At 41.5% G+C, this 27,795-nt stretch overlaps 3 protein-coding genes across 4 annotated transcripts; 1 reads left to right on the top strand and 2 right to left on the bottom strand.

Moving 5' to 3' along the window:
- On the bottom strand, positions 1–7,366 carry calm1a (calmodulin 1a). Its single transcript, XM_073467313.1, has 6 exons — positions 7,246–7,366; positions 2,262–2,292; positions 1,990–2,133; positions 1,788–1,894; positions 1,405–1,540; positions 1–1,137 (listed from the first exon to the last, which is right to left on the bottom strand). Exons 1-6 carry the CDS (start codon positions 7,246–7,248, stop codon positions 1,109–1,111), a joined length of 450 nt encoding a protein of 149 aa, XP_073323414.1. The 5' UTR covers positions 7,249–7,366; the 3' UTR covers positions 1–1,108.
- Positions 7,367–10,117: 2,751 nt separating this feature from the next.
- Positions 10,118–21,272, bottom strand: nrde2 (NRDE-2, necessary for RNA interference, domain containing). Of its 2 annotated transcripts, none has more exons than XM_073467072.1 (19): positions 21,197–21,272; positions 20,773–20,878; positions 19,884–20,093; positions 19,635–19,775; positions 19,176–19,441; positions 18,570–18,796; positions 17,545–17,769; positions 17,034–17,223; positions 16,675–16,808; positions 15,449–15,569; positions 15,165–15,337; positions 14,865–15,036; positions 14,518–14,738; positions 13,894–14,419; positions 12,288–12,703; positions 11,987–12,126; positions 11,501–11,642; positions 10,752–10,823; positions 10,118–10,547 (listed from the first exon to the last, which is right to left on the bottom strand). In XM_073467072.1, exons 1-19 carry the CDS (start codon positions 21,270–21,272, stop codon positions 10,422–10,424), a joined length of 3,684 nt encoding a protein of 1,227 aa, XP_073323173.1. In that variant the 3' UTR covers positions 10,118–10,421. The 2 variants fall into 2 exon arrangements, with proteins under 2 accessions (XP_073323173.1, XP_073323174.1); XM_073467073.1 differs by having other exon boundaries at positions 13,933–14,419.
- A 1,912-nt stretch (positions 21,273–23,184) lies between these two features.
- Positions 23,185–26,813, top strand: LOC140995578 (tubulin beta-4B chain). Its single transcript, XM_073465635.1, has 7 exons — positions 23,185–23,311; positions 23,511–23,619; positions 24,294–24,404; positions 24,640–24,884; positions 25,004–25,326; positions 25,421–25,765; positions 25,916–26,813. Exons 1-7 carry the CDS (start codon positions 23,255–23,257, stop codon positions 26,061–26,063), a joined length of 1,338 nt encoding a protein of 445 aa, XP_073321736.1. The 5' UTR covers positions 23,185–23,254; the 3' UTR covers positions 26,064–26,813.
- Positions 26,814–27,795: the final 982 nt, after the last annotated feature.

Below are 27,795 nucleotides of genomic sequence, written 5' to 3'. Positions count from 1 at the left end.
TTAGTTCATGGTATTTTATTGGAAAAACAAAATGTAAAGACTAGCATGTACAACTTGGAATGCAGATCAACTGAACTGAACAGAACAGTTGGACTGGGCCGGGCCGGGCCTCGCCGCACCCACACACACACTTACACACGCAAACTCACACACAAACACAAGATAGAAATGCCGCAAAGCACCGACCCCGTCCCCACTAAACTGAAATTAACAACCGCTTAGAATCATGATACACATGCAACCTGTGAGGCAATATGCTTAACTGAAGTATGCTTCAGTGAGGAATAACTACAGATTCTTGTTTGATGATATTACCCCAAAGGTTGCTCTAGTATATCATCACCTTTAAAGACCACCCCAGACCTCAAAATAATCTAGTATGCACCCAATGCCAAGGGGGTCAAACCTATGCCCCGCCCAGACCTCAAAAAAGGTAAACACACAAAGGATAAAGCGAGTATCCTGACATGCCAGAAACACAGAATCTAAAATGAGTTCTTATTTATTCCATTTTAATATTTTTCTTAAAAATATCTCTGTCGTTACTGACTTCATTTAGGTAAGCAAACTGCAAAGGTATCACTGGTTCACTCACTCCCATCCATCTGTCAACTAACCCCCTCCCCTCCTCTGTGGGTCCCAGGCCAACCTGAGGCCCAACAACAGCCTTCTGCCATTGGGCTCTCAACAGTAACCCATCTAAAGCTGCATGCATGAAGAACAGAAAAAAAAAAGAAACAGGAAGTCATAGAAGAAAGGCGATTGGCCAGCCCATATAATCATCATGACATCAGGCAGATGGAACCAGGAAGCAGAGGAGCAGCGGCCAAACCAGCCAGCTGCAGAGAGGCTGCTTGGCTAACGAGTTGAGATCTGATTGGGCAGCTTAGCGCTGGGGGGCGGGGAATACAAGCCAGTACATGCAGATTCATTTAGGTTTTTCTTTTTGTCTTTTACCTTTTTTTGAGCTTGTTTATATGGACAGATTTTTAGTTTTTCCAACATTCAGTTAAGTTGTCTATACAGAACAGTATGAATAAATGTAGATTTTTGCAATAAGAGGTAAGTGAAACATTTGACTGATTCTTTGTCTTAATGTGAGCCCAGTTCATTTGGCAGTCATCATCTGAACAAATTCTGTTGGGAAAAGAAAAACAAAAACCCATCAGGAACAGTGTTTAACTTGTATACTATAACAGTTAAAAAATCAGAATCAGACTAATAGAAAGCAGGATTAGACACTCCATCAAACACACAGACTGACACAGAGCTCGTCTATCAACAGTGTTTCAGCTTACATAATTTAGCACTGCTCCATAAACATAATTAATCATAATACTAATGATGGATGAAGGGAGGTGGTGTTTAGTCTCAAGTATCCAGGGAGACTTTGCAATTCTGTACCTTCATAGTTGACCTGTCCGTCTCCGTCGATGTCTGCTTCTCTGATCATCTCGTCTACTTCCTCATCTGTCAGCTTCTCCCCCAGGTTAGTCATCACATGGCGCAGTTCTGCTGCGCTAATGTAACCATTGCCATCCTGGCCAACACACACGCATACAGCATTATAATTAGTCACACACGGTCTTAGTCAAATATCATTGTCATGCCAAACAGAGCAAGCAGTCCTCTCCTTAGTTGTCCACTTTAGCTAAAAAATCACTGTGATTTTAGACCAAGTTTTGTGTAATATTGCTAAACTACTGATTAAAAAAATATATACATTAAAGAATCATTATTTTTTTTTCTCTTTAACTTTACAACATAAAACAAACATACACACTTACCTTATCAAAAACCCTGAAGGCCTCCCTGATCTCCTCCTCACTGTCAGTGTCCTTCATCTTCCTCGCCATCATTGTAAGGAACTCAGGAAAGTCAATGGTCCCGTTGCCTGGCAGAGAGAGGGCCAGATGTACGTTAATAACACAACTTGTCTGAATTGTTAAAGTGGGTCTACAAAGACAGGTTTAACAAAAATCAGCATACCATCTGCATCCACCTCATTGATCATGTCCTGAAGTTCAGCCTCAGTTGGGTTTTGACCAAGTGACCTCATGACAGTGCCCAGCTCCTTAGTGGTGATGGTCCCATCTCCGTCCTTATCGAACAGGGAGAAGGCCTCCTTGAACTCTGTACAGGCACAAGAAGAAAAAATATTAGCAACAGCAGATGCAACAACACTGATATTGCAAGTCAACCTATGCAGGAAATGTGTATTAATTGCTAAAGATGGTAGTGTTGTTATATTGTAGCCTTACCCGCAATCTGCTCTTCTGTTAGTTGATCAGCCTACAAAACAAAAACAGAAGGAGACGGAAGGAATAGGGTTAGAGAGAAGAGAAAAATAAATACACTCTTGTATACTAAATTAGCTTTGTCCTTAAGGTAAAGGTTGGGACTCAAATAGTGACATATTTTAATAAACTCATGTCCACGTCTGAGACAATTTATCATTTCACTCCAAAAAATAGAAAAACCATCACACTTGTGCAACAATCAAAAGTCAGAGGGAAGACTGCAAGCTGCAGGCAGCGAGGACACACCATTAAAAGTAGCAGGTGTCACAGTTAAAGTGATGCGACCATATTGACCAGACAAAGAAAAAATTGGGATCAGAAACTGGTGTCAACTAGAGTGACCATACTTATACAAACATCTCATCACAGCATACATTGCCAGTTGTAGTCAACACCTAATAATGCTAAAAGCTCTAGCTAACCCCTTCATTTCACTCTGTGTGCATCTGTGTACAACCTTTATGTCATCAAAGTGGATATCTGTGAGGTCTGCCACCAGCTTTACTGCTTTCGGTGCTGTTTTTTTTGCTTCTCCACCTCCTCTTCCTCCTCCATCCAGCCTTAACCCACCACCTCCTCTGCGCTGCTTCAGGTCCATGCCTTTTCCTCCTGCACCTCCCCCAATTATTCCTGATTTAATGCTGAGGCCATCCAATGCCCCCCGCACCATCACCAAGCCTTCAGCCAGGCACTCGGCCCGCTTGTTGTTCTGGACGCCCTGTTTTTTAACCTCAGCCAGCTCAGCCTTGGCTCTTTGCAGACAGTTCCTCAGGTCCTGCATCTCCCTGACCAGGCCGTCCATGCGGCTGGACGACGTGTCCATCAGCATCTGTAGGAAGGCTCGGTAGTTCCTCTCCTGCTGCTGTATGAGCTCCTTGTAGTAGTGCTGTTGTTCGTCCAAGAGGTCATAGACAGTGGACAGGCTCACCAGCTCATCCTCTGCTGGGTACAGAGGGACTTTCTTAGGCAGCATGACGAGGGAATGATAGCAAGAAGGGCAGCAATGATGTCTTAAGTCAGGAGGAACAGGTGGATGAAAAAAATGATCACCAGACATCTATCAGTCGTTTCTGGTTTGTAAAACGGGTGGACAATAGGAATGATGGACAACAGATTTTGCCATCTCTCTGAATAGTTACATAACTGTATTGGTGAGAAAAAAAACGTGAGTTTGACACTTGATTTGAGTCAATGACAGAACAGAATATGTTTTTAAGTCCTCTTGGATAGTTAGATGGTTGGATGGACACATGAACCGTGATCAGCTGACAGGATAATTGCAGGCCTTGTCTTTCAATCGGTCCAGAGTGCGTGGATGGCTGGATAGATGACAGAAGACTTCACAATCCTTCTGGAGTGGCATCGGTCAGTGGATTGGCACTGACCTGACAGGCGATGTCTCCGTCTTCCATGAGCTGGAGGAAGAGCTGATGGAAATGCTGGTCCTTCTGTTGATGTTCTCCTCGTTACTTGTCCATCTGTCTGTCTCTCAATAAATCTGTCTGCTTAACTGTTGATCTTTCTTGCAAGGCTGTGAGTGTACGTGACCAGACGCTGTCCTTCCCTGGCTGCATCTGACTCCAACTGGGTGAGACTGGAGAACCACACTCCCTGTGCCTGCATGTCAGTGTGTTTGTGTAAGCCTGTCCATCTCCCCAGCAGATGTACGGTAAAGGTGGATGCACAGATGAAGTGTCCACCTCCTGCAGTAGTTCAATAGATGAAGAGCCTTCAACGCTTTGACAGAGAAAGAGAATGTGTGTGTGTGTGTGTGTGTGTGTGTGTGTGTGTGTGTGTGTGTGAGAACAGGCCAGGAGGCCAGGCTAGAGGAGGTCAGGAAAATTGATTTAAGGTGTGCGACAGTAACAGTGTCCAGACTGGGGGAGGTCACAGGGGTTTTATGTGTGTGCGTGCATGTGGTAATCTGTGGCCTGTCATCTCACTGCTACAGTTGCATCTCCTAGGGAGGATCAGTTGGCTGGTCATCAGACCTCCTAGACAGCATCATGGGTCACACCAAATGGCCCCCTCTGACAGGGGCCCCTAATCCACACAGTTACGACAGTGTCTGTGAGCAACATACCATTTTTCCCTGGGAGGCCGTCATGAGTCAGTTAAGATTTGTCTTAAGTAAATGAGCCTAAATGTGCAGCATAAAGGGCCTACAACTTGCATTTCGTTCTGCAAACCCTGTGTTGTAGAATGGCAAAGAAATGGACGGGTTGTTTTTTTTTTTTTTTTTTACAAAACTCAATCCATACTGTCACAATTATTAGTTTACAGATGAATGTGCAAGAATGGACTAACCAGATGTTCAAAGGACAAAGTAGATCGTGTGTCCTCTGCAAGATACTGCTGCCAGAAATATTTAACATATTCCCCTCCCATTGCCCATGACATGTCTACAATCATGAGTAGGTTTTGAGCATTAGTAATAGTATTTTTGTTTCAAATAAGACAGAAGGACCCATGTTGTGATGTCTTGAATCTTTTCCAGAATGTTGTCCCATTAAATACAATGTAGAAACTAAGCTTTCTTAAGAAATGAAAGCACAGTGGTATTCATGGTAAGTAATACTCCAAATATTGATATCTGATGTCAACTACAATTTGTGTTTGTCTGACCTTGAGGACAGAGAGAGTAAGAGGAAGCAATAGCAAGAGGTGACAATAGCAGTCAAAACTTGTTTCGTCCACAAAGGTATTAGCACTGTCAAGCAATAATAATGAGGCTTTCAGAATTTAGCTGATGATAATGACAGCGATGATGTGTGTGTGTGCTCTAGCGATGGTTAACAAGCTGCTAACCCTTCTAATACCCAGGCCAAATTCCTCTCAAGGCGCTGCAATGCCTGGCAATACAGACCACATTCCTGTTGGATAGTGCGGATGTAGCATGGAAGCCCAATGATATACTCTGACAGCACCCATGGACAGTATTAAGACATTTAAGGGAAAAATGGAACAGAGTTATATTTATATTTACTGATTCAATCACTGCTACAAAAAATAAAGAATAATCAGCGATTACCACAAATATTTCTAAAAGTAGTCATTTTATGGCTATGACCTAATTCTATAGCTTGATAACCACTAGACTATAAAACAGGTGAAAGCTAATGTATCTGACTTTGGTTGAGGTAACCAAAAGTTATAAACTACAAAGAATAATATAATCTGGGAGAAGTAATGTCTGTCATGTTACAAATGCCACGAATGAAAAACTGGATTTTCACACTGCTGAGACCAATGACCAACCACCGACTGCAACTCCAGCCATTCTTCAGTGTAAAAAGGAACAACAATGACTAGGACGCACGTAAATAACACTTTACTGAAGTTAATGAGCTGCTGAGACAGAAAACCAGCTGCACTTTAGGAAACAAACCACTGTTTAAGTCAAAGGAATGCATGTGAGGAGGATGACTCAAGAAATACTAAAAATAATGAAAATTCACTTAAGAATTGACCCAGAAATAATCAACTACAAAGCGAAATTTCAGTGACATTTTGCTGCAGGGCTTTGTTGAAAAGGTATTTACATAAGTAAAGGAGTTTGCTGATAGAGGGCTTTCCCTGTGTAATCAGGAGACAGGAGCCTATGATGTGTTCAGCAGATTGCATCTGTCAAACGAGTTTTGTGTCCATTTCAGATTTGCCTATGATATCTCGAAGAAAAGGTCCATGACACCATATAATCACATTTTGCCACATGACGACAGAGCACAGTATTTGTGTGAATGTAAGGAACTCCCTCCATGAGCTATAAACTACTGACCATGACTGATGAATAATGCTACCACTCCCTGGGGACTGTTGAGGGACAAACAAACCAGATTATGTACCAGAACTGGAGGTAAAGCTCTATAAAAATGTATGCTGTTTAAATGTTTCAGATTTTAGGAATGACAAAACAGCATTCATTTGGGGGAATTTTCAGATAAATAAGACCGACCAAACTTTATTAAAGACATTCATTCTAACATCAGTTAGTACCCAAATAGAATGAAGCAAGCCAAATGTAATCAATATTGTCAAATGTTAGGTTTATAAGTAGCTCAAATATATCTGGTTTATTCTGTGGTAAAGTGACCATGTATAGGTGTTACACCATAATGACCTAATTAGGACTGCCAGCTGTGACTACTGCAGTTTTTACAACGGTTACATGTTGTACTTTGATGTTATCAAATTGTATGGCAATGGCTATGAAAATGTGAGAGTCAGTAAAAATACAACTGGAATGTTGACAATATTTGATATAACAGTAGCAGAAACCATGAACCCCACCAACACCTCATCCATCAGCCTTTTTCGAAGCTGAATGTCTAATGACTGTAAATCAGACATTTGATTGGTCACAGATTTCGGTGCAAAACCGGCATCAAACATTCTGTGCATTCATCTTAAACAATTGCGTTTCCAGATTCACTCAAGAAATAAACTATATTTATATATTGTACGACTTTTGAAGCGAAAGTGCATGGTTGACTGATGTTAAAGCTGTCAGATAACGGAATATCATTCATTGTGGATGCAACAGTAGCTGTGATGCTAACTTCGGCGGCCAACACAGCCGCCACAACTACTGCCTACTGTGGGCACCTGTGACAGGCAGCACACTTACGTGTAATATCAACTATTACAACTACTAAGTTCATTGGCGAGTATTAGCTTAAGTAAAGGAGACGTGAGAAGCTTCTCGCTTGCAGCGACGAGCCACTAACTAGCCGCCAGTGTTAACAGCTAGTTAGCTAGCTAACTCAACAGTAACGTTACACCCAATCCCACTCTATTCGCGCTCTCTGCAATGAAGGCTACTTCAGGATATTTTAACATATAGACTCTCTGTATGAAACGTAGGAACCGCTAGCAGACATTCAGTCAATTCATAACAATTTTAAGTCGTACATATCACAAACCACGGTTTAAATTCAATACTCACCATGTCTGTTTGAGATGGAAACGTTGGTCTGCTAACGCTACAGAGAGAGAGGAAATGGACGGATGCCACTGAACAAGGCTTGCTGGAGGCGGGCAGGCAAGACGAACCACTGCTGTATGGCTCACTGTATTCCTCCGCAGTGTGGGGATATGCGCTCCGTCAATTCCAACCTGAGTGCGCGCACATACACACGCGCATACGAGCCTGCTGCTGTGCGCATACTTGTCTTTGGGCTTGTCATGTTTCACACAGGAAAGTTACTCTTAACCTATCTGGTTTTCTAAATTGTCAAAAGTATTCTCCAGTCAGACAGGGGAAGTGAGGTAAAGGTTGAACAAGCTGTCTGATGTGAGATGGTCCGCACACTGTGCAGGCCTGGTTAGGCTGTCATGGCGCCATGGGGGAGAATTTGTTGTCAGGCACTAACAGCTACTGACACCCCATTTAACAGCCTGTCCAGTGTGAGCTCTGTTGCCTTCATGTTCTCATCAAGTTCAGAGCAACCAGCCTATGCTGCAGTAATGCTTAATTAGTGTTAGTTTGTAGCTATTTGATTAAATATCATGTTATTAGGAACATATATGACATATCAAAACATGATTTTGACAGTCCCTCTACAGGACATGGCCAAGTTGATACTGCACTTTCCCTGTTTTAAATTTACATGCACGACAAGCCCAACGGCAGGGCCCACTTTGCCTGTTGGTAATCCAGTCTTGATGCTGTGTAATTGGAGACCTAGGGAAGTCAGTTGGTGTGTAACATTAGTATCACTAGCCTTTACAAAATGAAATGAAGTCTGTTTTTCTGTTGCTGAACATACACAAACATAAATCAGACACACAAGAACTAAACTGCAGTCAGTTGAATACAAATAGAACTGAAATCATAATTGAATACTTAAATAAGTATACAAGGAATAAAAAAGCTCATTTAGCTGTAATGAGGGCTGAAGAGTGAAGACACAACGGTGGAAAGACTTCAATTGGTTTTATATTTATCAGAGGGAAACACGTCTCTGATTTCTCATCAGTCACATTCAGTGTGTCACTTTTCACCCCCACAGTCGTGGGATTTACTGTATCTGTCACAGGACATGTCAACAATTTTGTCTCAAAATCTGTCAACAAGGAGAACAGAAAGATAATGTGTTTTTGCTGCATCACAACTCACACAAATATGCGATTCTGCAATTCTAAATGTATTTGTGTGTAGTTTTGCTAAAATACAGTTTCACACCATTACATTTTATTAATGAAATTAATTATTTTCTGTTGTTATGGTCTAGGGCAGTCAGAATAGTGTTAGGCTATGTGATCATGAGCCTTTCTGTCTTAGAGCCAGAAACCACTGATTTATGCTGAGTCACTAGTCAGATTTTGGCTTTGGGAGACTGTCTCATGTATTATTACATTATCTTTAATGTGGCAACTTGCTCCACCCACCTGGCGCCAATCATGGTGATGCCTCTTGGCCAATTGGCTTCCATTACATCCTGCATCAAAATCAGAGACATATTTTCATAATTTGGAGCTGTTCAACTGCAACAGGAATCTACATTTATCTGTATGCAATGCCACTGTTATCATCACTAAAAATTCATCAACCTAAAAAATAATTGTATTATCAGGCAGAAAATATTTTCCTTAACCAATGCATTGTGTTTTTATTGGTATAAAATAAAAACTAAACTAAACTGAAATTTAGTGGAGGTTTATTGAGAGGACTATTGTATCAGAAGAAATATAATCATAACTTGTATTAAAGTAATGGAGTTGTTCATAATAGTGGTCGTTTGCCTTGAACTGAAAAATGTGTGAAAGTTGACTTCAAACGGGGTTCCTCGTATCTAATTAAGCAACTTTTTCAATCTGTTGAAAGTGACACAAAGTGAGGAACTAGTTTATGTTACACAGAGTTTTATGCAGGCGGAAGGATACGTTTTAAACATCGCGGCTGACGGCACTGGGGAAGTTGCGGGTTTGTTTTTGAGAGGCGGATTCTGATTGGACAGAGCAGAGCCGCAATGTTCTGCACACTGTACAGAAGCCGCTGATAGGCCAGGGCGGATCTGCAATGCGTCAGACCACGGCGCGGCAGCGATGGAAGGAGGGAGCGACTCCACCGCTGCTGCGCACAGAGCATCCTGTGTTATTATATATAGAGCGTGTATGAATAGAGTTGGTGAAAAGTTTCAGGTAACTCACAGGTGAGATGCCAAACAGAGTCGCACAGAGGGAATACATGAATAAATGAAAAAGGTATATAAAAAAATGAGATTAAATACTATCTTTTAAAATGTCATTTTAATGAGATGAGAATTTTAAACCCCTTTAAAAAAGCACACAGCCACTGCAGAGTTCAGCTCTGTGACTTGTTATACAGTAGCACTGTTCTCTTGAAACTTGAAATTAAATTAAATTGAAATCTATCTCAAAGCCAGAACCACTTAAAAAATAGCACCACATGGGAACATGACAACTTTCTAAACTTGACACTGATCTGATCTTTTTATACTCTTGGTATCTTGGTATGGTTGTCTTTTACCAAGCTGCAGGGATACAATATCATTAAACCTCACTATCAGGGGTGTCATTAACAGTATTAACAAGTTCAGGCATTTGCATGTGATCATTTAAAACCTGACAATCATCATGACTATTAAATCCTGAGGCAGTTTAGTCTACCTTTTCTTAATTTTCTCATTTACCTCGGTATTTGTTTAGAGTTTCATACATTAGACTCTAAGGTGGGGTTGCAAACATGTCATTAAGTTTGATATTTATCTTTCATTTGAAACACAGGCCTTCAACCTCAGTATGCATGCATGCAATGTAAGCTTTTATGCATAAACAAACATACAGCACACAGGACAACTGAGAATCATATTTATTGACTGTATCTGGTACTAAAAACACAGAGCTGGTGGTTTTCTGTGAAAATAAAGTAATATACATAAAGTCCAAAGGATAGCTCCATGCCCATCTTTAATAACATCACTGAAACTTTACTGTTTAGCACTGCAGCTATGTTTGTACGCATCTGAGTTTCCGCATGTGTCTCCTCTTCTTGACATCGAACATGCCAATATGTGGGTTGGCATGTTGCCAGTAAAGCAAATTGAAGTTCTTGAATGAGGTGTGTGTGTGTGTGTGTGTGTGTATGTATGCGTGTGTTCAGTCCTCCAGTAGTATATCCAGTTCTTCTAAAGGCAGTCTGAGTCGGAGTTCCTTCTCTGTCATAAGATCTACAAACTCCTGCAGATGCTCAGGGAACAGCTGCACTCCATCCATGTACAAACCCTGATGTCACACACATGCCATATACACATATTTGCAAAAATGCAAATTTACATTCATTTGAACACCCACACACACACACACGCATGCACGCACGCACGCAAACACGCACACAAACACACACACAAAAAGAGAAGGCAAGAATTAATTTCTATTATTTAAAAATGAAGTAGATTGACACCAACTGCTGTTAAGATTCAAACTCACCTTGGCCCAGGGAATATTCTGTAAGGCCTTGTAGAAGATCCCTTTGGCTTTATCCACCTGCCCGTCAGACAACTACAAATACACATACATACAAACACATTATATACACAGCACAGACACAAGACTTTATACTGACTGACGGTCAATATTTGTGTATCCAAATGTGCAAATTAAACAAAGTAAGTCTGTGCCGGCTGGTCTTACTGTATGTGTTAGTTCTTATACTTCTATCTCTAAGTCAATATTTGGAAAATGAGGGGAAAAAAGGCAGCGCTTTAAGGTCAGAGATTAACGAGCAGAATGACATACAGAACAAAATGGGCTCTTAAAGGAACAGCAGGCTTTGCCCATCATTACTACAATGTATATTTATGTTTGGATTTGATTCCTGTACTTGCCTTTCAGGTATCTCTGGACAGGTGCTGTGATTATTAGTGCATTACCACCTCACTTCTATCTTAGTTTCACAGATCCTCGACACACATAACTTTTGCAACCATCCTACACATTTCTTTGCTTTTTTGCCATCGTGTATGCGTCCATCAGCTTATTGACAAGTTGATTCAAATTGAAGTCTGCAACTGCTGTAATGAGTATGATGACTAATGTTGAAGAGGATTATCAATTTCCTCAAATGTGTGTCTGTCTTTCAGCTGAATGGTTAATGATAGGAAATTAGTTCAAGTCAACAGAGTGTCCTCAAAAGGGCTGTAATTGTGTGAGTTTGTGCGTGTTATTTGCTGTCTCACCAGGAAGTGCATGTACATCCTCCAAAGTAAAGGACAGTGAGAACACATCTCTGTTGATATGGTTCTTTCAAACAGTCCACGGACACGGTTGCTGAGGCCATTCTCAGGCAGGATAGGCAAGGCAGCATCATGGAAACCAGACCTATAATGAACATAAAATAAATAAATATATATATATATATATATATATGGCAAAATGACCAAAATGCAGAGTGCAGGGGTTGTTTAATGTCCCTTTATATGCAAGTTCGAATCTATCTTTGGCCCGTCCATCGCTCTGAAATATATCAGCAGCCTAAGTGTGCTATAGTACAGTATGTATTGATAAATCCATGGTGCTTTCCATGGAGCTCAATGAGCAGACAGATTTGTAATTGTGCTTTTTTTCTCTCAGTCCTGTGGCATCTGAATTGCATCTCTGTGACAATGCTTATTCCAAGCGTGCAGGATAACCCTGCACCTGCCCATCATCCTGTCTGCCCTTACCTCAGAGCAGTGTCCACCAGCTGCTTCCTTTGTTGTTCAGCAAAAATGGCAAAGAGGCGTGGTACCACACTGCTGTTGTTCCTGGTTACAGAGTGAAAAAAGCGTCGTGCACGGCCAGCACTATGGTAACGGTTCTCTACCTGAAACACAGGTGGCATGAAAGTCATGCAAAACAAATCATGTGCTGAATCAGTACAGAATGATTGCAAAGAGCCGGAAAAAAACACAGCTACAATGACTGATTGTTTTGATTTTAACCCATAAATGACTTCTGGTATCTTGTGAGGAGGCCCTGGCTTACCTGTACATATATGCTCCAGAGAGGGGCGCTGCTGGGCCAGGTGAAGAGGGAAGAGGTCAACGTCTGTCTCAGCATTGCCAGTGGAAACACACTGATGCTATTGTGGTACCTTAGCAACACTGCCTGCTGCACTGCTAATGCCTCACACTCAGAAGCTAGCCTGTTAACATGGAGCCTGCTGGTATGGCTGGAAGCAGCTGCAACCTGGTTAGCACCGGTGCTAGCAAGGTTGGCTTCCTCATTACTGTTGAGCTGCTTATCAAGTATTAGTGTTCGGTGCAGCACCTCCATCCTCTCTCTAGCCTGGTTGTAGATGGCGTAAGCTGCTTGGATGCCCATCGTGAGGTACTGGAACAAAGCGTAGCAGCCTACCAGTCCCCTCAGCCTCAGCTTCTCTCCCAGCAGGTCCTCTTGACCTGGTGGTGGAATAAAGAGATGAGAGGATCAAATTAATGAAAGTCTGCATTTTCACAGGAGACAATCAGACCTATCGCATTAGGAAAACCACAGGTGTTAGTAGTAACATCAACAATAACTCTGAGTGTGCCTCAAAGACATGTGAGTGTGAGAATGACCCAGCCTGCACAATAGACCTTTTTCATGGGAGACATTTTGACTTGTCAGAGCAGCACAGGTGAAACTTATAACATTAATGACAGGCTGCATTCCATTTAGGTGAACCAGTTCACGAACCTTCCATCCCCAGACACATCCCAAAATTTTTTTTTTTTCCCTTTAGTTTGCAGTGTCTTCATGATGTTTCATGTATGACAGTAACTTGTTCCAAGTTTTTTCATTGGCCTTTGGTCCTACCAAAACAAAATAAAATGCTTTAGGTTGACTCAGAGAAACAGTTCTGCTGTTGTAACCATTGCTGTATCAGACCCAGTGGTATGCAAGATAAAATGCAATCTAGTAGCCAGTGGCTATCATTAATTTGACAATGCATTCGTGTATTTTAAAAGGTATGCACCAATCTGATCTGCTGGACCAGAATCAGCACAGATACCCGATTAAGTGGCTTGGGTGACAAGGTGTGACAAATCCACAATAAATACAGGTTATTTATCAGCATCATTATATAAGTCAGTGATAACCTTCTGATTACATGTATTCAGTCACAGCAAGCATATAACTCAGTTTTAGCACCACAACAATCCCTGGCCACATGTTACCTAACACAAAAATGACTCAAACAAGTTTCAGACAGTGAGTAGTTTTAAATTTAGTAAAAAGGGAGCACCAGTATTGGATCAGTACTTGGTAGTTGAGGTACTGAAATTAGTATATGGAGAGAAAATGTTGGACTGGTGCATAACTGGTTATCGTGACTTATTGTTGAAGGTTGTTTCAAACCAATAAATTCTAATCATAATCTGCATACCTCACATTATTGACCACCTATGTCCAAAACTGTCTCTTAAAGGTTGGAATGATTGATGTATAAGGCAACTAAATACATTACTTAATGTGATGAATTACATGTTTTGCAGAAGTTTCAACTCTGCAAGTTAGTTTGCATGCTGTACTAAAATGATGAGAAAACACTGCAGCAGTAACATTGAGTGAACTGGATTTGCAGTGAATGGGTTCAATCATAAATAACCTCTTTGACAGATGACAGATAGTTGTTGATAAAGTGAACCTTTTCCGCTGGCCTGAGGGTTGTGGAGGTTTGAGTCCAGGGCTGACAAGCCCGCCGTCAGAGCCTGCTCATATGACTTCCTGGCTTTCAGGATGGAAACCGGAGACAGGGACTTGGAGGATGAAGAGGAGGTTCCTTCTGCTAGCCTGGTTAGCACACATACAGCTGGGGTCATGGTGACATCTGTTATTCCTCCTCCTTGCACACCTTCCCCGTCCTCCACCTCCAGCTGAGCCCACAGCAGACACAGCTCACAGAGGGTAGGGCTCTTAAGGCTTTTGGTTCCCCCCATCGCTGTGGCCGTGGTGAAGACTTTGCGAGCCTCGTCGAGGTTGCCCAGTAACCACTCCAGGTGGGCGTACTCCCGCCACAGCACCAACGAAGAGCGGTTGTCGGATTCTTTCAGCAGCTGCTTTGCAACCCGCTTGCTTCTCTTGCCCTGAGAGCGGAGACGCTTTTTGTTGCCACCACATAGGCAGCGCAAGACCTGATATACACCGAAACAAATACAGACAAGTAAATAAGACACTCTTTTGACCGAGTTGACCTTGACCTCGTCCAAAAGTCAGATAAACTGACTCCTACCTTGAATTTTTCGTACTGTATCCAGCTGAGTGACAGAGTGGCTCGGTGGGGGGCAGGAAGGACAGGTTGGAGCATATTTAACACATTGGTGACAAATGTCTCGCCCTGCTTCCCGAGCCCCGCAAGGTTCCTTGTTCCCTGGAGAGTGGTCATATGACCTACAGAGTTGACCCCAAGGTCAGGTAGGTCATGGGAGGTCAGAGGACGCCGGAGGTCATGACCTAGAATGTGACATTGAGTCAGATTTGTTACTGTGTTCCTCTAAATTATAAGCTTTAAGTTGTTCATTATATTTTAAAAAACAAATAGCCTACTTGTGTTATGCTTACTAATGATGTCATTTTTACCCTGAGTGAGGAAAGAAAGGTTCTCGAGCAGCAGACCAGGCTGACAGGGGGCAGCAGAGAGCACACAGTCAATGGGCAGCCCCAGGAATGACAAGAAACGGAGAAGAAGACGGAGCTGGAGCTCTGGTGAAGACAGACAAATTAGGGAGGGACCGATGTCATCAAACAACACCTACAGCGGGAGAGACAGAGATGAAGAAGTCAAACAAAGTGGTCACATCTATTTTGTGTCTGAATTTAAACATAGTGTAGATGACTTCCAAACATATCACACATGAGCAGAGTCACTTAAACCCATACCTGTCTGTCTGGGTCCTCACAGTCCTCTTCTGATTGGCCCTTAGCTTTGTCAGGCCTCCAGGGCAGCCACTGAGCTGCTTCCCGAGACGACTCCACATCCAACCAGATTGTGTGTCTGGGCTGGCTCCGATCCTTAACCTCCTCCTCGTCCTCTTCCTCTTCCTCTTCTTCCTCTATGAAGAGACACACACACACACACACACATTATTCCAGAATTCACATCAACACTAAAAGTAAAGCATGGCACACTTTGCTGTAACAATGTCTGGGTGTGTTTTCTGTACCTTCATTGGGCTGTAGCCACCCCCCTCGCTCTTGTTGGAGCATCCAGGCTTTCCAACCTCTGGCCCCCAGCTCTCCAACCCTGGCCTCCCCACTGTCCCAGAATGGCTCAAAGAACTCAACCTGAACACACAACATAAATTAATGGGAAGACATGATTTACTCATCATTAACACAAAAATATTCACTCCTTATGTAGTTTTAAAAAAAACAACAACAAATCTGTCCGGGGGTACCCTCCTGCAGCAAAAATCCATATAACGGGCATCAATGGAGTCCGAGACGAAAAGGTCCATGAAACTACACAAAAACTTTGTAATATTCCTCCATACTGCTCGTCCGCTGCAATCCAAGTGTCCTGAAGTGGAGACATCCAGAGCTTACTCGAAACGACGTCATTTAGTAAATTTTTCTATATTTGCCTGGAGGCACGCTCCCGCGTGCACGCAAGTCTCCCTCACAGCCGCTTGCACTACAGAAGCCGCGCCAGACAAGATCAACAGAACTCGCGATACATACACACTGGTATTTACATCCAGCTGTGAGTTTCAAAGTTTCAAATCACTAGTGCAGGCAGATCCCTCTTGTGTTTGTGTGTCGCTCGTTCGCTCACAGCAGGATGTAAATACCGGTGTGTATCTATGCAGATATAGTATAGTGACTGTTTAGGCTAGAAAAATGTACTAAATGACGTCGTTTCAAGTAAACTCTGGATGTCGCCACTTCAGGACACTTGGATTGCAGCGGACGAGCAGTATGGAGGAATATTACAAAGTTTTTGTGTAGTTTTATGGACCTTTTCGTCTCAGACACCATTGACGCCCGTTATATGGATTATTGCTGTTGGAGGGTACCCCCGCGGGTCTCCAGCTGCACTTTAAGGAATAAGAAACTACACCGGACTTCTCATCAGCATGAGGGTGAGTCGATAATGACTGAATTTCGTTCTAGAGTGAACTATTCCTTTAAGAGGCAAAAATAAAATAGGCATATTTGTCTTTTTTTGGCACCCGCACATAGATCACAACACTCCAGGAAGTCACTACACCAAGCCAAGTGTATTTCACAAAATGCTGAACTATTCCTTTTAGTTGTCATTATACAGTATATTACAATTTTGTCTTCTGGTCAGGATTATTTGAATGCATTATGGATAGATTTACAATAATTTTAAAATTATGATTAGTGCCTATGTAGTGCTTTATTGTATGTGTATGTGTGTGTTTACCTGCTGTTTGGTGGACAGTTCTCGTACACTGTCAGGTTTGTAGAAAGTAAAATCGATCATAGCCTGAAACAGGGAAATTGCCTTCTCTGAGTGACCAGACTGTCGCAGGAAATGACACTGTTGAGTGAAGATATCTGGACAGACAGAAAACAATTTTCACCAACTCTGAGCATACAAACAAAAACATTTTGCATTGAAACGAATATGATGTACCTATGTGTGTATTTGTATATGTGGACATAAAACTGGGCTGACTGAGTAACTGAGCAGGGTATCTGAATATGTAACTATTATCTACTAATCAGTCTACTCAAACTATAAAAGTCGGATGATTAAAGGCTAAACAAAATCTCTGTTACCCAACATATCCTCTTCAATCCCTGGCAGGGCTGGGTGAGAGACCATGCTGCCATCCCGCACAGCACTGAGCGTGCTGAGACACTTCCCATAGGCAGAGTTGACCTTCGACACAGTGAAGTTGCTGAAGTAGCTCTGTGTGAACGATAGATACTCTCTCCACAAGGGGGCACTGTTTGGGTGGAGAAACACCTGAAATGCAATAGATAAAACACAATCTCTGTTTGAATGTCTGTGAGTTTTTATCGGTGACAAAAAAGTAGGAATCTGAAATATTTTCCAGGCTCAGAGAAGCATTCAGTTCATGGTTATACAGAGGAGGAAATTGAAGAAGATTTAGAGGAACCTTTGTAATAAAACAGTGTGAAAGTAAATGAACAAACCATTCCACTCTTTTAAGGGCAAATAAAATAAACCACACCTGTAATAGCACCTTAAATGTTCAGCTCTGCAGGTAGTACAAATACAGAAACATTGAGTGAGTTGCATATAAACAAAATACTGTAGACTGACCAGTTTCTTCCACTCTTTAGTCAGAAGTGAGGGCTCCCAGAGCTCTTGGCAGATCCTGAGCCTCTCCAGCTGCAGAGCTACGCAGCTCGGGTTGGTGGCCACAGCGCGCTCTGCGATGCTCAGCTTTTTCTCCAGGACTGCACGGTGGGAAGACTTACGACGCTCAGACGAATTGTTGCCCTGTTGCTCCTCCTCGCCTCCAAACGCTGTTGTAGTCAGCTCATCCTAGAAAGGAAGAGGAGAAGTAAAGCTGCATAGGAACTTGAAGGGTAACTCCACCAATTTTACACATTAAAATGTCTTTACAAGTGAAGGTATATGTCTCTTATAGCTAAAATGACAATGACAGCAGCCTCGAAAGGGCATTTCTTAGTTTTACTTTACATAGATTGTCCAGAAGAATGAAGTGTTTGCAAGATCCAATACAGAGGACCTCAAAACATCCTGATTTAAAGCTTTTTATGTGCGACAGTTTACAGTTTTACAGTGAGTACAAATATGGCTTGGATTGCAAATTTAAACTTTAACTTTATTGTCCTCAAGGGAAAATTTGTCTTGCAGCCTTGGGCTGTAGTCAGCTGCTTCTAAATTTGGTCAACTGTTGCAGAGCAGCCACCATTTTTGAGATATGTATATATATATATAATGTGATGTTTATTAGTGCTGGGTTTTTTTAAAGTAACATCTGATGATAATTACAGTGACCAGCATTTCGGAAAAATTACTCAGTCTTTTTCAAGAGAAGAAAAAACATATATTCCTGATTTACTCTAACATTTACATCTTCAGTAGAATGAATGGACCAAACACTTTGTTTGTTTTGGTCTTCATCTGGGGTTTGTTGATGATTAGAAGACTCGAGAATAAGGCCTCCCTTATCCTTTGACATCTTTATTACAATGCACAGTTGTGCAAACCCCAAACCCAAACACTGACACATAGATATTGATAAGAACATAAACATACTCAGTTCAAAGCTGGTTGTAAGGAAAGTAAATATAGTAACAAAAGCAGAATCTTCATACCTGGTATCTTATGAATTTTATCCACAGCTGTGTGTCTGCCGGCTGCTCTCTGAGCCGCCTGTTAAACTCTTCAGTCCTCCCAGTCAAGAGCCCAGCACTCTTCTCCGTCTGTGTGTCCTGCTTCTGCTGCTCTGTCTGCTCCTGCTGTCCCTTCCCCTGCAGCCAGAGGGCCGTGGAGGCATCATACACACCCAGGGGGTTTACTGATGATGTCTGCACTCTGTTGCCTGGATTGACACATTAAGGATTAGGATTAAATTGAAAAGATAAAGGTATGTACCACAGATATCTGGCACAAAACCTGAGATTTTGAGGACACATTCCACACTTTATAGGGCAACTAAACCCCTTATTCTAATCCCAAAAATCAGGTCACCCTTACTTTGGGAATTTTTACCAATTACCTGTTAAGAATGAAAACTTTATTTCCTTTCTTCCTGCTACAATTGAGACATTTAAACTTGCACTGTTTGTATTTTTTGACTCAATTTTGTTTGAGTGAGACTGGCTGTGTGTGTTGAACTTATATTGAAATGACACCTACTGAGGTTTTTTGCTAGGATTTTTTAGCTCGTGAAGTTTGCCTCTTCACAGCCTGTCTCTTACCCATCTCTCCTCCTTTGTTGTCCTCATTGTAACCCAGTGGGAGGAAGGAGGTGGGGCTGATGGCATCACTGCAGTCAGGAATCATAGGTAATGTAGGAACAGGGGGCTCAGACCTCAACAGCTGGCGACTGACTGTAGAGAAGTATCTGTCTGCTGCCTTCTTCTTGTCCCCGCCTTTGTGTTTCTTATTTGACTCCGACTCATCCCAGCTGACTTCCTGCTTGTGAGGGTCCAGACCCAAGGATGAGCTGCCTTTCCTCTTATACCTGAAACACACACAATGTTTCAAAATTACCTTTAAAATGAATGTTCTTGATTTGTAATAAAATGTAGGTCGTGAATACGAATAGTCACTAAGACAGACACTTATCTACATCGAATGAAAAAAATCTAAGGAGAAAGATGTGAGAGCATGGTGGAGAGTGCTTGTGTGTATGTGTACATGTATGTGTGTGTTACCTGGCTACATCCCCTCTGTACAGGGACTTGTACGTCCAGTTGGCTGCGTCCGCTTTACGGTCCACACAGAACGGCTGCTCTGTGGGCGACTGGAGGTCATCCAACCAGGAGAAACGACTTGCTAACGGAGCAGCCTGGGGCCTGCACAGATGCACACACCAACCATAAGTACAGAGCAGCAGTAAACCAGTGCATCTGTGCATTAAATAGGAGTGTAAGCAAATGCGATGTAAAAGTGTGTGTCTGTACCTGTCTGCCTCTTCTTCCCTTTTAAGGTCACTTGGGTAAATGGTTTCAGAGTCAGACCCACCGCTGCTGGAATACCTTCCACTCTTCTTTTTGTGTTTTTTCTTTTTTTTCTTCTTCTTCTCACTCTTCTTTTTCTTCCTCTTGGATGGAACTTTACCCTCTTCCTCCTCTTCCTTCTGCTCCTCTTCAGAGCTCACCTCTCTGCCTACACTGAGGATTATAAGGTGGATTCAACATTAAAGAGAGTAGCAAGAGAACATATTCAAACTAAACTCCTTCCTCAAATAAATCAAAAGACTTATTCGACTATGTTTCTAGTACTCTAGAGTAATCTATATAGATAGAAAAACAATTTATTTAGCAGATTTCTAAACAGAGTATCAGAGTGTTTCACGTGAAGAAATATTGATGCAAGTAAGAAGAATAAGAAGACAGGCACAAGAAAAACAAAAGGAGAGATGCATTATGTAATATTATAGGAGGAAATTTAAATGATGTTGAAAACTACAAAGTTTTGTGTCTGCAAATAGGGCTGTACAATTAATCAAACTACAATCAAAATCTCTATATGGTCAAACAGAAGCTGTAGTTTTTTGATAAAGGTAAAATTGGTGACAAAACAACATTATAATGAAGTATTGTAGTGCTGTAGAGTTGCTCAGGCCTACTGTACAAAGCTACAAAAAGTTCTCCAGATGTACAAAACATGACATGTTAGGAACTGACCACAACAAATGTCCCATCATCATGATTTTAATAGTTGTTGTTTTTTCAGTGAAAATTTAAATTGTGATAACAAAATAATAATATCTGTTAAAATAAAACTGCATTATGATTTTTTTTCCATATCGTACAGCCCCATCAAACTATATTTATTTTTAACATGTACCTTGATTCCTTCTTGCTCAGCCTCTCACTGTTCTTCGCCAAATACCGACTGTGAAGAGAGAGGGCATCTCCAGTCTGAAAACTCTTATTATTCAGCCAGTCTAACTCTAAAGGGAGAGAGTGGCCATACAAAGAGTTTTAGTCAGTAATCAGGGGAATCGAGAGATCATGATGGTTATTAATCCTTCACAGGGTATGTTCATATGCTGTAGATCCGCGTGTTGGAATGTAAACGTATCGATAAGAAATGAATCTAACGTAAACGATGATGTTTATCATTTAGCATGAACTACAGGCAGACTTTGGACGGTAAATAACAGCTAGGTCGTGGTTTAGCAGGGTTATCGTGTCAACATAACAACAACAAAGTATTGAGGCGAAAAACAATCCATATTAAAGTATGTGAAACATGAATAGGCGATCACCTTTCGACGAATCATCAACTTTGTCACTTTCTACTTCTGCGAAAGCTGGAAACAGAGCCATGATGGTATGTCGCATATAAACAGTCGCAGGATTATGACGTCAAGTGACTGCCGGCTTACCAAAATAAAATGACCAATCAAAGGGCGCACACAATATCATAGCTACATTTCTCGTACTACTCGAATTCAATTGGCCCTTTTTTCCTGGTTAAAACTGAATTGATTTATTTATGGTATTTTTTTCATTGTTTTCCTTCATTGCAGTCCTTGTCCTTTCTATTTTATGTTTCTTTTCTTAAAGACCGGTTGTACTTTCCTTTTGCAATGTTTAACACTTTGATTGGAAAATGGAAATGTTTTTTGGATAAATTCAGTCCTCAACAAGAAAAACAAGATCAATATATTTGTTGGTCAAGTGTGATTTATTTATGGTCAAAGAATTAATAACAGAAATATACAAATAAAATAGACAGACCTGTGTATAAAAACAACTGCTCTGCGCTAAATGTGTAATTGTAATAAGTCTAGATATTATCCTGGAATAAAGAGTTTACCTTTTAAGTTTCTAGTGTGAACAAAAAATGAGAGAACTTTCTTTCAAGAATGCCCACAGGGTCTATCCAGCGAAATGCTTCCTCCAAAGACTAAAAAATGACAAATTGTTCATTCCTTGATGGATGTTGGGTTTTATTGCCACAGCATGTAAACACAGAAACTAAAATGGTCTGGTTTTCATAATTTTCAGAATGAGCTTCTGATCCTTTATCATAAATCTTATTTTTATTCTTGCTAAATAACACATTTATAAAGGCACATTTTTTATTGTCTTTAAAAATAATGCTATACCTATATTTTATTATGACTTTTAATCTTAAAAGAGCTTGAACAGTATTTATTTATTTTTATTTATCGACACTCCTAATTCTCTTTGTAGCTATATGTACCTACCTATGGCTCTGTATGATGTTTGTATGATAACTACCAAATTAAGCTATGAGAATTAAGTTATAAATTTCAAATAAGAAATCCTTAAAACGTAAATATATATAATTCTTAGGCAAAATTTGCATTCTTGTTCTACCAAGAATAAGAGGAAAAATGTGAACCAGATTAAATTTAAATTGAGAGGGAATTTAGAATTACATGAGAGAAGATGGAAGAAATGGTTTCATTGTGAAAAGCAAATATGGAACAACAGGTAGAGGAAAGTGAGATGGAAGGGATGGTGATAGCCTACCTGTGGGTTTTGTGAGAAAGATACTGAGACTGTAGAATGTATGTAGGCCTATTAGAGAAGCATCACTGGCTATTTCTTCAGAGCTGGCTGCAATTTTAAGGTACAACACTGAATGTCTTGTCTGTCAAAGCTGGAGTATTTATGAACAAAGTATTGTGAACTATTTATGAAAAACTTGGGGTTTTCTGTTCAATAATTTGGTAAACATTTTATTCATAGATGTAGGTCAAATGTCTAGTCAGGCCCCACCCATAATGAACTGAAAACCACCAGCACAATCCCTAGAGGAAACGCCCTGGTGCACCAGGTGAGTTGAACATGTTGTAACAATAATTCATTCCTCTTCCATGTTGACTTGATTAGTTAGATGGCCTACTTGTTGTTTCATCAACAGTTTTCTACTGAAGAGGTGAAACGTCTTCAAGTAACTGAAACAAGTGCAGCTGCATACGATATAGTACTTAGATTTGTTGGTTCGTGTTGTTGGCACGTTGCTGCAGAGACACGTTATATACCCCTCTGGAGGTCTATAAGGCGTGTCTCTGCAGAAACACTGTTGTGTATCATGTTCTATTTTGTGTTACCAAGGCAACGGAGCCACCTCAGAACTAACCAATCAAAACTCGAAACCAAATTATCTCGGCCAATGAGATGTCGGTTGTGCTTTGACTGACATTTAGCTCGTCCAATTGCGTTTATCTGCCGACGGTCGTTGGCATTGCTCCTACCTTCTCAGACAGGTTAGTCCGTCAGTTGCTGAAGCGCCAGAGCGGTAACAACTTTTGTCAGACGTCGTTAAGAACTTTTACATTTCGACCAAAATGAGGGAAATCGTTCACCTTCAGGCAGGCCAGTGCGGCAACCAAATTGGTGCAAAGGTGAGAATGGTTGCGGTTTCAAAGTGAAGTCCCAACTCACTGAAAAAGAGCGTGAATGTTAAATTTGTCTTGAGCGGGAAGATAAATTAGCTTGCTTAGCAACAAAGCTAATCATAGCCTCGCAAGGTGTCCATGCCACCGATGGTTTTGAGCCACAAGGCCACCTGATTTGACCGTTCTTCTCATTTTCTGATTGTAGTTCTGGGAGGTGATAAGTGACGAACATGGCATCGACCCGTCCGGGACATACCACGGGGACAGCGACCTGCAGCTGGAACGAATCAACGTGTACTACAACGAGGCAACAGGTTAATTTCACTTTGCTAAGAGCTACAGAGTCAGATAATCTTGCTAGTTTCAAAGGGAGCCAAGGTAATTTAATACCAGCCGGAAGGCTTGTAAGTACCGTAGCCATCCAGCAGGGGGCTTGTCCCACTGGAAACCACTAGAAATCAGTCTTGTAGTATCTTGGAAACCCGTTTCCAAGATACTACAAGTCAACAAACCTCCCTCTGAAGAAAATATATTGTATACTGTGATGTTTTCAAAGAACTTATAAGCGACTAACCTTTTTTGGTTTTTGATTTAACTTAAATAAAAAAAGAAAAGAAAGAAACATTATTAATAACTGACAGACTTTATAGTAGTAGATTGTAGTCAACTTCTTTCTGTCCCAAGATCACATGGGGAACAGTTCATAAATCACTTTTGCATGCAGGTTTCGTGCCGTCTTTTCTGTCTCTTTACTGTAACTGTCAGCTGTAAGCACACTCGGTTGTACTGACACGCCAACCAGCTGTAATGATAATAGTCTTGTGTAGTAAATGTCAAAAAGGTTGCACAGTGTCGCAGCTGCTTTAGCCTCTTAAGCTCAGGATTTTCTTGTCATTCCACTCTGCTTTTCACACCAGTAAAATGAGAAATAGTCACCACAGCTTAGTGTTCTCTTCTCTTCTGTTGTTCAACACTTGTGTTTCCACAGGTGGAAAGTATGTCCCTCGTGCAGTGCTGGTGGACTTGGAGCCAGGCACAATGGACTCTGTGAGGTCTGGTCCCTTTGGACAAGTGTTTAGACCAGACAACTTTGTCTTTGGTGAGAATTCAAATCTGAACATTAATGTGTGTTTTTATTTTTGGGTTGATAAAATTGCTGTACTGTGATAAGGCATCTTGAGTCGTTCCTCTTTTAAAGCTGGGTATCCCACAGTGCTTACTGCTAGTAAATTGTGTTTGACTTTGCATGAATGATGGAGTCATATTTTAAGCAGAATTAAATCAAGGAAGTTTTGATTTCTGTAATTCTGTAACTGACTTATTCTGTAACCCAGGCCAGAGCGGGGCAGGTAATAACTGGGCCAAAGGCCACTACACTGAGGGAGCCGAGCTGGTGGATTCGGTCCTGGATGTGGTGAGGAAAGAGGCGGAGAGCTGTGACTGCCTGCAGGGCTTCCAGCTCACGCACTCCCTGGGAGGAGGCACCGGCTCTGGCATGGGCACGCTGCTCATCAGCAAAATCCGAGAGGAGTACCCAGACCGGATCATGAACACTTTCAGCGTGGTGCCTTCACCCAAGGTTCATATATACTGTACACAAGAATATTTAAGATAAAATATTTGTCCCTCCACATGTTTCTGTGTGCTTAAATGCTGTCCCCTCCTCCTCTCTGTCTTCTCCACACTCTCCCACTCCAGGTGTCGGACACAGTGGTGGAGCCGTACAATGCTACCCTCTCCGTCCACCAGCTGGTTGAGAACACAGATGAGACCTACTGCATTGATAATGAGGCCCTGTATGACATCTGCTTCCGCACGCTGAAGCTTACCACGCCCACATACGGCGACCTCAACCACCTTGTCTCAGCCACCATGAGTGGGGTGACCACCTGTCTGCGCTTCCCTGGTCAGCTCAATGCTGATTTGAGGAAACTGGCTGTCAACATGGTGCCCTTCCCCAGGCTGCACTTCTTCATGCCAGGTTTTGCCCCCCTGACCAGTCGCGGCAGCCAGCAGTACAGGTAGAGAGGCTTCTTAGAGACAATACTAGACCCTATATAATATGTTTTTTAATGGATTTGAAATAAATTGAAATTGAATTGTCTGTCTTTCTAGGGCATTGACAGTTCCTGAACTCACCCAGCAGATGTTCGATGCCAAGAACATGATGGCTGCTTGTGACCCACGTCACGGACGCTATCTCACAGTCGCCGCCATCTTCAGAGGGCGCATGTCCATGAAGGAGGTGGACGAGCAGATGCTGAACGTGCAGAACAAGAACAGCAGCTATTTCGTGGAGTGGATCCCCAACAATGTCAAGACCGCTGTCTGCGATATCCCTCCCCGTGGTCTCAAGATGGCCGCCACCTTTATTGGCAACAGCACAGCCATTCAGGAGCTGTTCAAGCGCATCTCAGAGCAGTTCACAGCCATGTTTCGCCGCAAGGCCTTCCTCCACTGGTGAGTAGAAGACGATGTCAGGAGAGAAGAAGTCTGTCCTGTACTTGTGCTGGTCTGTTCTTAGCCAGAATTCATACACTAACATCGATTTTCCTGCAAGAGGGTCATTTCATTACACAACCTGTTTGACTAATTATGAACTTGTTTCAGGTACACCGGCGAGGGCATGGATGAGATGGAGTTCACAGAGGCTGAGAGCAACATGAATGACCTGGTGTCCGAGTACCAACAGTACCAGGAGGCCACTGCTGAGGAAGAGGGCGAGTTTGAGGAGGAGGGCGAAGAAGACATGGCCTAAACACCAACCATTACCTCCTTCTTACTATGCAACAGTTAGGGCTGGTTCATAGGGTTTAAGTCATTGTTGCTTTTTTAATAATTGGCTTAAAATCAATAATTAGAAAGTTAACAAAGGATAATATTGAATTCTCGTCCAGCCTGAGCAGGAGTACAAAGAATTTTCTAGCTTTGGTTTTCAAATGTTGTCTGTTCTGTTTTCACTCTTTTTTTTGCTGTCAGCAGTTCTCTTCTTCCTCCATGTTCTGGATATTAATGTTTGTAAGCTTCCCTCTTTCCTCTCTGTTTAGAAGCTATCACCTATATGTTACTACCCTACGTGGCAAATGTGCTGTTACAATTTGCACCTCCTGGTGAACATATGTCAGGTTTCAGCTCTCTCCTTTCATAACAGACACCTGTTAACTTGTTTTGTCAACTCAGTGTTGGTGTGAGTTCATTTAAGTGATCGCACTCTGTCAGTTCTTTGTCAAGTCTTTTTTTATGCTGCAGGTTCAAAATACATATTTGTGAAAGAGAATGTAACACTGACCAGTTCAAGGCACTCTCTGAATTGGACACTGTTTGATATAGAATGTAAATCTTGAGCTGAATGACATTTTATTTATCAATAATGCACTGAACACTATACATAGTGTCAGGAATTGGTCACTGCTACATCATTATTGGTGTGCTTGTTCTCTGATGTTCTTCACATCAAAAGTGTAGATGAGTTTTAATAAAAATGTTTTGAATTGGTGCTACACTGTGAGGATGTCTATTACTTTTGTCTACAGGAGCCTAATATCATGAGATCTGCAAGGTCATCACTAAAATTATAAAGCATCTATACACATATTCTCATGTATTAGCTTGATTAAAACTGCCCAAGTGTCTTAGTATGGAGCTTCAACCTAGCTGCCTACCAGGGAACTAACATCAAGCCTGAATCACATTAATTTTTTCCCTCCACCATTAATTATTTATTTCTCCATATTTGTTCCTGATGCAAGATACAATGTCCATCACTGACTCATGTAGTGACATAAAATGAGAAATGGTTCAGTGTATGAGTGAACATTTCAAGTGGCAGGCTGCTCTAAGACTGAGCAACAGGTTATTTGAGTTGTGTTATCAATGTGTAGCCCATATTCTTATCCACCCTGTCCTTTACATCTGTGGAAGATAAGCATACAGTGATCATAGTCTTATGTATGCAAAATGAGCAATGGGAGTCTGTTATGCAAAGTTACTGTCCATCAGATCAAAAGGAAGTTATCTGGCAGGATGGGTCACAGTTGGTTGAACTTCCCTTTACTCCCATCAAACAACACAGTCACACATTGTTTGATTGTAGAAAGGCCTTTAAAAGTGATGATACCAAAAAGTTATACTTGATTGCTCGTACTGAAATTGCACCGTATTGAAATATTTGTGTTTATGGCCTTGTGATGCGTTCATGAGAGTCTGGTAAAAGGAAAAGGATCTTGAATATTTGAATGACAGATAAGTAGACCTCACTGTGATAGAAAACTTCCTGTTCCTGTTTCCTTTGTTCACATGCGGGCAGAACTGATCAAGTTCGTTGATTGGGGGAATTTTTTTTTATCATATCGCTTGATCGTGGTTACCTGGGAGGCTTAAATTTGTTTTCTGCTTCATTCTATTGTCTATTCAAGACACTGAATGGAGAGAAGATCATCTGACCACATTAATATGGATATTGAATGACTTGTGGATAACACAACATAAAG

This window comes from Pagrus major, chromosome 5 (genome assembly GCF_040436345.1).
Source record: "Pagrus major chromosome 5, Pma_NU_1.0".
Classification (NCBI taxonomy): domain Eukaryota; kingdom Metazoa; phylum Chordata; class Actinopteri; order Spariformes; family Sparidae; genus Pagrus; species Pagrus major.
This window is presented reverse-complemented; position numbering and strand designations above follow the sequence as displayed.

Coding starts and splice junctions, on each gene's coding strand:
- nrde2 (XM_073467072.1), bottom strand. CDS start 21,272: ATGCGACATACCATCATGGCTCTGTTTCCAGCTTTCGCAGAAGTAGAA. Junction 19,442..19,634: donor TACAGAGGGGATGTAGCCAG/GTAACACACACA, acceptor TGTGTGTTTCAG/GTATAAGAGGAAAGGCAGCT. Junction 16,809..17,033: donor GATTGAAGAGGATATGTTGG/GTAACAGAGATT, acceptor CTGTCTGTCCAG/ATATCTTCACTCAACAGTGT.
- calm1a (XM_073467313.1), bottom strand. Junction 2,134..2,261: donor AACAGAAGAGCAGATTGCGG/GTAAGGCTACAA, acceptor GTGCCTGTACAG/AGTTCAAGGAGGCCTTCTCC. Junction 1,541..1,787: donor CCTTCAGGGTTTTTGATAAG/GTAAGTGTGTAT, acceptor TGTGTTGGCCAG/GATGGCAATGGTTACATTAG.
- LOC140995578 (XM_073465635.1), top strand. CDS start 23,255: ATGAGGGAAATCGTTCACCTTCAGGCAGGCCAGTGCGGCAACCAAATT. Junction 23,620..24,293: donor GTACTACAACGAGGCAACAG/GTTAATTTCACT, acceptor GTGTTTCCACAG/GTGGAAAGTATGTCCCTCGT. Junction 24,885..25,003: donor GCGTGGTGCCTTCACCCAAG/GTTCATATATAC, acceptor CTCCCACTCCAG/GTGTCGGACACAGTGGTGGA.